Source organism: Vombatus ursinus, unplaced genomic scaffold, assembly GCF_900497805.2.
Source record: "Vombatus ursinus unplaced genomic scaffold, bare-nosed wombat genome assembly UNPS02015175.1, whole genome shotgun sequence".
Lineage (NCBI taxonomy): Eukaryota > Metazoa > Chordata > Mammalia > Diprotodontia > Vombatidae > Vombatus > Vombatus ursinus.
Window position 1 is genome coordinate 21,472,683 of NW_020954953.1, and position 12,725 is coordinate 21,485,407.

At 38.6% G+C, this 12,725-nt stretch overlaps 1 protein-coding gene across 3 annotated transcripts in view; it reads left to right on the forward strand.

The window, feature by feature from the left end:
• Nucleotides 1-12,725, forward strand: part of LOC114031396 (synaptotagmin-like protein 3) — a 95,184-nt gene that overhangs the window by 67,294 nt on the left and 15,165 nt on the right. For all 3 annotated transcript variants that reach the window (XM_027846455.1, XM_027846457.1, XM_027846456.1), the window contains 2 exons: nt 2,111-2,235; nt 9,694-9,828. In XM_027846455.1, coding sequence (XP_027702256.1) covers nt 2,111-2,235; nt 9,694-9,828 — 260 coding nt within the window. The remainder of the gene's footprint in view (nt 1-2,110; nt 2,236-9,693; nt 9,829-12,725) is intronic.

Genomic DNA, 12,725 nt, shown 5'->3' on the forward strand with positions numbered 1-12,725 from the left:
AGGGGTATTATTATCCCCATTTTACACATGGAGAAACAGAGGCTTAGAGAGGCAAGCTACATAATTTGCTTACAGTCACATAGCTTGTAAGTTTCAGAAGTGGATGAATCAGGGACAACAGGAAACAAGGAAAAATTATAGTTTTTTCCCATTTAACTCTGTTCACTTTCTTCCCTTTTGTTTCAGGCAGTTACTAAATAGTAGTTCGTAAATTGTGACTCAGAATTTGTCATAAAGATACCTTTGGTCCCATTTAGTACTCCCATGTTAAAAAATTACCTGTAATATTATTTATTTATAATATTTTTGCAAAGAACTTCTTGAAAGGACTGATTATTTGTTACACTGCCAATTTTTAATTTGAATAAGCACAGAAAGGGTAGTGTTTAACTAGAGAGAAATATTCCTCTACAACTCTGGCACCAATAGTCATTTTCCAACTTCAGAGTAGTACAAGGCATATTCACATATTTTCATGAACTCAATTCTTCTTCATCTTTGCAAAGTGGAGTATAATCTTTGTCCAATATTTGATAGTTTGTCACTCATCCATTCTCTGGTGTCCCCCCAAGGTTCTTTCCTGGGTCCTCTACTCTGTTTACCCTCTCTCAGTGACCTCATCAGCTCTCCCAGGTTCAGTTATCTCTCCACAGATAACTTGCAAACCTATACACCTAGCCTTTATCTCCTTCTTGAATTCCAGTCATTCACTGCCTAATACTTGATGGGCTTCTCCCTCTGGGTGTCCCATCAGCATTTCAAATTTAACATGTCCAAAATGGAACTCAATTTCTTCCCTCCATAAAGTGATTCCTCCTCCAAACTTCCAGTATGCATTCTTGAAGCCATCTTTAACGCTTTTTTGTCCTTCATCTTCTCCCCTAAAAAAAAAAATCCAATCATGTATCTAGTCTTGTGGATTCTACCCCTATAACATTTCATAATCAGTGACCTCCTCACCACTCACACCGCCACTTTCTGGGTTCAAGCCTCCATTATCTCTTTCCTGGACTATTGCAACAGCCTCTCAATTGTTCTTCCTTCCGTCTTTTCCTTCTCAAATCCATCCTCCACACATCTGTCAAATTGATATTCTTAAAACACAGACAGGCAGTATTGGACAGTGGATAAAGAGCTGTTCTCAGCATCAGGAAGACATGAATTTAAGTATGGCCTCTGATTCTGATTGGTTACATGACCCTGGGCTTTGATTTAAGATTTACACTGGGAAAGGAAGTTCCTCATGAGGAACTCCCAACACCAATTAAATTACTGGTTCAGTTAAAAAATAAAAGACTTAGATGTAACTAAATCACTTTTCTGCTCAAAAAATGATCATTGGTTCCTTGTTGTTTGTAAGGTAAAATATAACTCCCTTACTCTGGCGTGTAAAACCCTTCACTTAACTCTCCAGATATATGTTGTATTTCTCCTCTTCATGCACTCTGTATTTCATCCAGACTGGTCTGCTAACTCTTCCATTATCTCTATGTTACATAGCCTGATTCTTTGTCTTTGCCCAGGCTGTCCTCCATGCCAATGTTGCCCTCACCTCTGTCTCTTAGACACAATCCTTACCTTCCTTCAAGGCACAAATCGCGTTACCTCCCAACCAAAAATTTTCCAGACTCCCTATTTATATATTCTCTCCCTCTTTCCTTCTGTCTCTCTCCTTTTCTGTCTCTCTCCCCTTTCTTCCTCCTCCTCCTCCTCTTTCTTCTCTCTCTCTGTCTCTGTCTCTATCTTTCTGTCTCTGTCTCTCTCTGTCTCCCTCCAAACTATCTGATATTGACTTCTTTGAGTTCCTCACCAACCCCACCCAGTAGTGTCAGCTCCTGGAGAGCAGGAAGGGCTGTTTGGTTTTTCTTGGGATGACCAGAACTTAGCACAGTGCCTTGCACATAGTAGTTAATTAAATTTTTGTTGAATTAAATTTCACAAGGTTCACCAACTCTGTAGCCTTGATTGCAGAGCCTCACAGTGGATGGAGCAGCTTTCTGCTTTCCTTGCTTCTACCCAAGAACATCCTATTTTTTGTTGGGTTGGGTAGCAAGAAAACCTAGAGAACAGGTACCTAGATTTTCCTTTCCTTGCATTTTTTTTTTTATAGAAATCTCCAAGTCCCAGAATGACATGACTTCTGACAAACATCTTCTAACAACCAATTACAGGGAGGGTATGGACCAGAAGGAGAGGAGAAGCCAATCTGACACTGCCATCAACTTGACAACCAGGGTACAAGCAAATAACCCAACTCAATCTGGGGTTCCATGGGCTACTCTGAGAACTTTTTCTTAGGGATTGGTGTAGACTCTGGGGCAGCGGGGTGGCATCGGCCCTGAAGTCAGGAAGATTCATCTTTGTGAGTTCAAATATGGACTCAGACACTTATTAGCTGTGTGACCCTGGGCAAGTCACTTAACCCTGCTTGCCTCAGTTTCCTCATCTGTAAAATTATCTAAAGAAGCAAATGGCAAACCATTCCAGTATCTTTGCCAAGAAAACCAAAACATGGGGTCACAAAAATGATGGAAAAGTGAATAACAGCAACAGATGTTCTTAAGTTGTTTTGTATCACTTGGCCTCTTTGGCAGTCTGGTGAAGACTAATTGCCTACATTCATAACTAGAAGAAATGCTAAATTTCAGTTAGAGGTCAGATATAATTCCCCCATCCAAATCCACAGACTCCCTGACATCTACCTATGGATTCCAATTTAAGAACCCCAGGAGAGAAAGGCAACTGAACACATTCCGTGTGAGGTCCATGATAAGTCAATTAAATCTCACTACATTGGAATAGAATGACATTTGCTTCAATGACCTTCCATCTTATTTTGGCTTCGAATTTAGTTTTTTTATGGCAAAACTAAGTGAATTGAAAAAATAATGAAAAGCTCCTGTTTGAGGGAGGTTGAGAAATTAAAGATTAAAATTCAGAATGGATTTAGAATCCAGGTAGGAAAAGGGAAAGAAGTCAATCTAATGTTGAAGCTATGTGCTCTCTGTGTTGCTGCTTGGGAAGGTCAGTGACCTGGGTTAGAATTCTGCCTCAAATATCTACTAGTTGTATGACCCTGGGTAAGTGACTTAACCTCGATGAGCCTTAGACTACTCATCTATAAATTGGGGATGACAGTGCCTACCTCATAGGGCTGTTTTCAGAATTAAATCAGACAAGAGGGACACTTTGCAAACTTTAAAGTGCATATAAATATGAGCACACACCATCATCCTCATCATTACCACAGTGATTTCATGTTTAGAAAGCCTTCTAACAATGCAAAACAAGTTTCATAGGGTGCTAGAGTCAGAAGAGAAATGAAAGACTGTAAAGTCCAACTTGTAAACGAACAAAATCCCCCTCTGTAGCACACCAGAGGTGTGGTCATGGAGTCTTTGTTTGAGAGTCTCCAGTGATGGAGAACTCTCTACCTCTCCAGGTGCCTCATTCTACTTTGGGGTAGCTCTGATAATTAGGAAGTTGCCCCTTCCACAAACCTAAATCTTTGTCCCTGCCACTTAGAACCACTGCTCCTCATTCTGTGCTCTGGGGCCAAATGGAACAATTAATCCACGGCCCTTCGAGTACTGGAAACCTACCAAGATTCCCTGCCAGACCCCTCCCAAGTCTTCTCTTCTCTAGGCTAAACATCCCAAATTCCCTCAATGCAAGTAAGGATAGATTCACATCTACCTTCATCTCTGGCTAAAGGAGTAAAGAACACAGGAGGGCACTGGTGATGCAGCCTGGTGTGCGTGCCATACTGTTGGAAAGACAAACTCTCCTGGCAACTAAATCAAAAGAAATATCTCACCCAAAGCTGCCTTTCAGAGAAAGTAAAAAGTTCAACCCTCTCCCAGGGTTTTATGGCTCAAAGTTTGCTAAGAAGAAAAAAAAACAGAACAAAACAACTTAACCTTAACTTTTTAATGGGTCACTTGCATTTTTATCCCAGTGGTAGATTTTTTTCATTAGTTGCTTCCCTTCAACAAAGAAATCAAACCTTGCAGATAGATGCCACGGTAATGCTTTGGATGGGAGATACAAGAAAGAGGTTTGCATATAGGTGGTATTCTAGTGTCTTATTTGACTAAATCAAAGTGAAAATAACTCCCTGCTCCGGTCCTTTGAGCCAAAGGAGCGTAAATAGAGGAGGACAATTTCAAATAATGAGGTGCAGTGAAGCAAAACTTGCTCTCTGTAGTCTGAGCTCTCCTCCTGGAATAGGGGCCATGTTACCTTTTTTTGAGGAAACTCAATGTGTATGCTTCAAGAGGCAGATAATAATAAAAACCAATTTTTAGATAGCATTTTAAGTGCTTTAAAGGCCTAAGTCTCATAACAACCCTGGGATATAGGTGTTTTATATTTTACATATATATATATAATATATATACATATGTATTATATATTATATATATATAATTTTCATTCCCATTTTATAGATGAGGAAGCTGAAGCTAAGGGAGGTTAAGTGACTTGCCTGGGATCATAAAGCTAGAAAGTGCCAAGGGTGGGATTTGAACCTGATATTCAGTCCAGAATTCAGTTCACATTATGCTGGACCACCTCAAAGACAAATGGATTCTTGCATATCAGAAGGGGAAAGGGGTCCGTGGTGTAGAATATAGACTGAAATCCTAAATATTGGCAAATCACAGCACATGTATTTATAAACATTTGTTATAATAGTAACAAAGACCAACCAATGGCCAAATACTGGGTAATAGTTGGGGTGATATATGGCAATGACTTGGTGTGCTTTGAGATAGTTGCAGTCATGTAGAAGGCCTAGCAGGAACCCTGAAACACTGGCCAGTCAGGTTAGTGATTCACCATTGATTGGGTTAGCACACCATCCAGTAATAGAACTGCTTCTATAAATCTAAGTGATAAATGAAGGACCATTGCAGACTGGACCTACTAAAAGCCATCACAACAGCTTGACTAAGAAGACAGTGACATGATGGGCACTTTGCATTATGGCACAGCATCATGTAAAGATATGTGGGGACAAATCTGAAAAATTAATGCCCTCCTTGATGGAAATGCTTTGGTGCAGTTGGTGCTTATTGTTAAGTTAGAAAAACTATGAGTGTATGTGAAATGGACTGAAGACATGAAGACTTTTATCATGCACCAGAATGACATCATGACAAAACTGGAAACATCAGTTAAAGGCAAAGGTTCCATACAATTTTTGTCAATGATAACCCCAGCTTGATGTTACATGATAACATGCAGATCAATGCAGAACAACTTAGATTAAATGCAGATTTAAAAAGTGTGAAACCTGAGGAGCCACTTAAATCTGAAGAGGAAAATGCTGAAGAATATTTGAATGCATTTGATGTCCATACTTAACAGACTCTCCCATCAATCCTGAAAAGAACTGAGTTTGACTTTCAAAGCAAACAAGGAATTGTATCAAAAAAATCCCATCAATCACTTGATATACATGGATGACATCAAGTTTATGACTTCTTGGAAAGCAGATTAAACAGCTTCCTCATCTCATGGAAACTTTCTTCAACAATATCAAGATGTCATTTTGGCTTCACAAGTGTAAAATTCTTCATGTTTACCAAGGCAGAATAGACTCTAAACTTTAATCTAGAAAATGATGGCAATAGATACAAATACCTTGGTCTTCTCTAGACAAGACATATTAAACATAAGGTTATCAAGGAGAAAGGTGAGGCCCATTAAGAGCAATTAATACCAATGCAATACCATTGTGTGTGTGTGTGCATATATATATATGACACAGTGAAGTAGATAACAAGGTTCTAGAGGGTCTCCAAGCAAAAAACCTGTGCCATGTTAATGAAATTATCCAACACAGATACAGAAAGATCAAACATTTCTCTTTCCAAAAGGAAGAAGAGGATTAACCGATGTTCACTGAGCACACAGAAAACATGTTAAAAATTTTACAGAAATGTTTTCTGGAACAAACAGACTTCACAAGGCAATACTGAAGTCTGACAAAAGGTATATTGCCCTGGTTTCATTGAATGTAACTAAAAATGGTTTAACTCTGGATGACCAAAATGCAAGAATAGAATTTAAAAGGTCTTTATGAGTTGCATTGACACGAACTCAGACAACAATCTCTCAACAATGCAGTATTGAACAAAAGCCTGAGTCTTGGAGATTTATTTACAAATGTAGGGTAATATGATAGTGATTGAGGATCAGGTCATTGCAACCAGAAATTATTGAAAGATTATCCTAGAGAGTCCAGACTTATAGATCATTGCAGAATAATAGTATGATAGTGACTTGTTCCAGGTCCCTTTCTATCTGAACTCCATCAAACAATATAATAAGAATGTTTTTTCATTAATTATAATAATAGATTTTAGCATACTAAATACTAATAATTTCTAAGCTATGTGTAATGAAAAGCTTTCAAAATATAGAGACCTGAGGCAAAGTCAATATGGTTAAGTAAGAGGAAGAAATTCACCCACCAAATCTTCTTCATAAAGATCTAGAAAACTAACCAGACCAAATTCTAATCAGTAAATCCAAGAAAAAGTAACAGTGCATCATTTTTCCAGGGCAGGGAGACTTAGGGAGTCAGACACAGAGGTCTGAGGACACCGGGGACAGGGTCTGGCCAGAACTGTGTTATTTCAGAACATTCTAGAACCTGGGGGGGGAGAATTGAGAGTGGGCACCAGAGCAGGGGACACTGATGCAGGAGGAAATCCCAGAGAATTCCTGAATTAGCACAGGCTGCAGGAATGGCTACCAGCTGGAAACTCTATTACTCACTACCCAGTTCTGGGTCACCGATTCACAGCAAAGAGGAGGGACCCAAGGGAACGATCTCTCCTGGGGTCCTGCATACTGAGTGAGTTCCAGAAAATATAGAGACTTAGGGGAAGAAGTCAAAGTCACAGAGTGGAGAACATATCATCCCCCTCATCCTAACTGCAATTGGAGTTTTCTCAAAGATGGTTTCAATGAGCCTACAGAAGAACTTACATCCTAGTACTTTCATTCAATTACAAAAAAGCAGCTATTTTATCCATCTGTGCAAAAGTCCACAGAATATTAAATTTAAAAGAATAATAGCAAAGTAGAGACCTATTTTTGGACCAGTTTTATCCAAACTGCATTGAAAAAGATAAGAATGGAGTGATTAATAATTAGTTTCCATTCATATTTTCATGTCACTTCATGATTTTTGAATTCATAGCGTCTTTTTCAATGGGTCCAATTCTCAGCATCTGAAAGTTTGTCTTTTGGAATTATGATCCTGATGCCTTCAGCAATATGAACATGTTGCTGAAAATCAAATACAATATTGTATTAACATATACTAGCCTAGGTATTATTTATTGTTATAAGAGCATGCCATCTGATTGGTATAGGAGTATTGTCAAAGATACGTAATGTGCTAAATAAAAGGGCCCTGTTGCTCCCTGCCCCAGAAGAGGTCTGGTGAGTTATAATGGCGGAAGGCCACAAGACAATAACATAGTGAGCAGTTGTCAGCATTCATCAATCGAGCAATAGAGACTGCTCTGTTTCTCCCCCTGCCCAGGCCACTTTGATATTCAGACAATGTCCACATCTTAGCTATTCTGTGAGTATCCTGATATCCCTACCCACAAAATGGGGAGATAACTGTGGTATAGATTAGCAAAGCAGTTGTAAAGCAGATTACATGTGAACACAGAATGATTTATAAATGCTAAATAATTATCATTTGGGCTAAAAATACAACTAGTGAACCTTTAAATAGGACACTTTTCAAGCTGCAGTTATACCACAATGTACCTCAATTAGTAAGGTCTTAAAATCACACTGACAGAGGTCCTTTCACTGAAGAATCTTGAAACATCTCACCAAAATGAATTATAAGTCACAGTATCCCTGTGCGGTACATACAATGGTGTCCACTTTCCAGCTGGGTAGACAAAAGCACAGCAAGTTTGAACCACCTGCCAAAGGTTACTCTGTGAATCAGAGATAATAACTGGGAAAGTAGACCAATATTCATCACCTTCACTCACTTTCTCAATCACTGGAAGTCACATCCACATTCTAAGATGTGAATATAAGATGATCACCAATACACGTCAGTCTAGATTCTCCAGTGGATTCATCCTTATATTTTTCTTTGAAATGTAATCTTCATTTTAAAGAGATAGTAGGAAATGTGTCCAGGTAATGCAGTACTTGAGATGCTCAAGGATGTACAATAGAATATTGAAAATACATATAATTAGAATCTTCCAAGTCCATATAACTCAATATTACCTGACTCCTAAGGTCCTTTCTTTTCACTTGCTGCCCACAGATTAAAGGCAGAACAGCAAATGGAAATGGGGATGGGAAAGGGACTGATGCTAAGCTTCATGGAAGTTGAGACTCAGAGGGAAATGAATTGCCCAAGATCACACAGTGATCACACAGTGGCAAAGCCAGAATTTAAATTTAAGTCCCTTGAGTATAAAACCAATGTTCTTTCCACTATACCACCTGTCAATCAATCATTTTGTTAGGCTTGTGAGACAGGTTATACCAGTAGATTGTGATTCATCGAGGACTCAGAGAACTTTAGTGGACAATCCAAGTCTTGTTTTTCTTGAGATGTTGTTCAGTGTTCATTTCACAAAGAAACGTTAAGATGGCGGCTCAAGGAGGGAGAGGCTCAGTATTGACTATTGTTCCTGATCTTCTTGCTTCCATGACTACCTCTAAAGTCTACTTTTATATGGAAAAGTCTCAAATCTATGTTGATTGCCATTAGAGAGTAGAGGTTTTATTAAAATAAAATCATTTTTATCGGTATTCTACAATATAACGTTTAGACTGATAATGGCCTTTTCTCAGGTTTCATCCCTCTTCACCTTTCTTCTACATAATAATGATAATAATAACAGTAACAATAGCATTTATATAACACTTTAAAGCTTGCAAAGAGCTTTTCGTGTTAACTCACTTTGATACTGCATTTGACACTGTTGACCAACCTGTCCTCAACATGCTCCCCTCTCTGGGCTTTTGGAACACTGCACTCCTGGTTCTCCTACCTGACTGACTGCTCTTTCAGTCTCCTTCGCTGTCTCATCATCCAATGTGAGTGTCTGCCAGTGCTCTACCTTGGGCTTTCTTCTTTCGTTATACTCTCTTGGTGATGTCATCGGATTCCCTGGGGTTAATGATGATTTGTCTGCAGATGATTCATGGAGCTATCCGTCTAGCCCAAGTCTTTCACTGGTGAACTCCAGTCTTGCATATTAACTGCCTAATGGAAATTTTAGAGGTGGGATTTGAACTCAGGTCTTACTGACTTCAAGTCCAGCGCTCTATCCACTCTACCACACTGCCTCTCTGAGAGATAAAATTTTCAGAGAATCATCAAATTCTTTGTTTTTAATGTGATTTTTATCAGGTAGCTAATGTCCTCTATTACCACTATATCTGGCCTCTATAATAATCTTATAAATTCAACATCTTATTTCCTCTAACTTAATAGATGGCTTATAGATATTCACAATGATTCCCCTATTTGTTACTTTCTAAGATATTTATTATTACCACATTGATGAACAGGTTGTACATAGTATATGTCAGCTTGTGTGTGTTTTCCTGTGCTCACCAAACATATGAACAAAAGCAAACAGGTAGGTGAACCATATGATCAGTGATTTTTTTTTTCTTTTTCAGACTGTCAGCTTAACAGATCATCTTAAACTCATCAACCAAGAGGATGATGAAAACTTTATTAATCCCATTTTGGAGCAAGAAAATATTATACCTACTTCTACTCATAGCATTATGTTCTCTGGTGGCATCAAACGTGTGAGTTTTGATTTAATGTGGTTGGCATATGACATATGAATATCATAACAATATCAAGCTGAAGTTGGGATGCAGGGGATATAATTGGGTTGTGAGCTCATGTATAGACTGAATGAAACCTAGAAGTGAGTACTTTCTTTTAGTCAGAAATGAATAAATAACTTTTCCATGCTTTCCCATGGCCATATCAGCAGGAAGTATCAGCTGGCCATGTGGTGCAGTGTTCAGAGCACTAGACTAAGATGAGAAGATCTGGGTCCAAGCCACTGCTCTGACATTTACTAACCATGTAACTTTAAGTAAGTGGCTTAACTTTTCTTAATCTTGCCCGAAAAAAGGGCAATGATAACGATAACAATAGGTGTACCTAACACCAACATTTTAATGAGTTTGCATTGTATTATATTAGGACTAGAAGGTGTTAAACCTTTAATAAAGTATTGACCATTGTGGGATGCCACTTGTCATAGTGTGGGTGAAGTAGTACCCAGATAATGATAATAATAATAATGATAATCCCAAAGATGCTTCCAGTGAACCTATAGAAGGTGAGCTTAAATCCCAATACGTAAGTTACAAAAAACCAGTCATTTCAACCCCCTGTTCAATGCCTCACCAAACACTAAATACTAAAGGGTAATGTCAGGAGAGTGACTTATCCCAGGACCATTTCAGGATGATCTCTGTTGAAAAGGGAGAGCAAGATAATAATATCTGACCTTTACATAGCTATTTGGCAGGATTCTAGGTGCTCTGAGTTCAAATGTGCCCTGAGACACTTATGACTTGTGTGACCTTAAGCAACTCACTTAACCTCTGCCTGCATCAGTTTCCTCAGTAAAATGGAAATAATAATAGCACTTACCTCCCAGGGTTGTGGTGAGGATCAAGTGAAATAATATTTGTAATGTGCTTAGCACAGTGTCAAACACATAGTAGGTGTTAAATAAATGTTTGTTCGCCTTTAAGCTTTGCAAAGCATTTGACTTATACTTTCTCATTTAACCTTTACAACAACCCCATGAGATGGGCAATATAGTTATTATTATGCCCATTTTATAGATAAGGAAACTGGAACTCACAGAGGCTAGCCAACTTACTCATGGTTCCATAGCTAGTTAAGTACTAGAAGAGAGATTTTCAGTTTGTTTCAAGATTAGTAGCCATACAGCATCACCAGGATAACATTGGAGGTAAAAAGATAGGGTTGTATGTCAGTTTGGTATTGTTATAAGTATTATATGATTCCCAAAATGTATTCTAGACCACTCTCCTCCAACTATTCCATTCGGAACTCAGCTCATTGTCCATATGGAGTACCTATCCAAATTATACAGTATGTCCTGAAAGTACTGTGGTTTGAGGCTAGTAAAGCTTAAAGCTTGAAACTGTACTGTGTGAGCACAGTTCAAACTATGGTAGTATCAATTAATCTGTACAGGTTATTAAGCTTTTGGTTAGAAACATTGATTAGAAGTTTGGTGGAACCAAATACCACATGAGTGACTTTTCAGGATCCTTGAGGAGAGGAAAACTATTTTTATTTGTTTATTCATTTAATCATACCAGAAACATTAAGTACCAACTAGACGTGGTTAAATCTCTGCTTAATTCCCAAATATATTTATATCCTCTGCTTTAAAAAATCAATGGAAAAATATCCTACCTGAATATTTTCATATAATTTACATTTTCCTCTGTGTTGTGTACTATTTTTTCCACCCCGTCTCCTTCCTTCACCTTGGAACTCTGCCTTGGGCTGGGAATGCACTAGCAGTGAGTGAAAACTCGTCTCAAACACTATACATAGCCAGATCCACACCCTATTTCACATCACACCCAGCCAGCTTTGAGGAAACCTAGACCTACCCAGCATGAACATCCTTCCATTTCTACCATACACCCCTTTCCATGTCTGGCTCTTACTCTGAGAGCGATAATCAAATCAATACTACCATTGTTACTGGAAAAGTTATGACAATCTTGTGCCCAATGGCTCCTTTCAAAATCTCTGTGACTGTGCAGAACAAAAGCACCTTCCCTGGACTCTGCTGTTCTGTACATGCTGTATCCATTTATTAGAAGGTAAGCATGTATGGTCTGATGCTGAGGGAAGTGAGCAGAACCAGGAGAACATTGTACACAGCAACAGCCACATTGTGAGGTAATGAATGTTGATGGACTTAACCCTTCTCAGCAATACAAGGATCTAAGACATCTCCAAAGGCCTCATGACGGAAAATGCTATCCACATCCAAGGAAAGAACTATGGAGTTTGAATGCGGATCGAAACATACTATCTGCTATTTTTTTCTTCTGTTGTGTTTTGTTTCCTCTTTCTGGTGGTTCCTCCTATCGGCTCTAATTCTTACAACATCACTAATGTGAAAAAATGTTGAATAGAAATGTATATGTAGAGCCTATATCAGATTGCTTGCCGTCTTGGGGAGGCAGGTGGAGAGGGAGAGAGAGAAAAATTTGAAGCTCAGAAGCTTATGGAAGTGATTGTTGAAAATTCAAAATAAATTAATTTAAAAAAAGAATGTAAGCACCCTGAGGTCAAGGACTGTCTGACATTTGTTTTCACATCCCCAGTCCTTGGCATAATTCTTGACACATGCTACTTGCTTTAAATAATGCTTGTTGATTGATTGATTAAGAATATATTACCGCTGGCTGAATTTACCAGCAAAAAATGTACACATTGGAGCCCCTGACTAGTTTCAGAAAATCAGCGCCGTAATTACTTAGAAAGATCAGCGAACACCAAGTTGCGGTGGTGTGTGTGTGGTTGTCATGTGGTATTTTTTGTCACAGTATTTTATGTTGCGAGAGGATGTAGGGCTGAGGTCCAGAGATGGCCCTCTGTATTTCATGTATTTACAGCACGGCTTTGT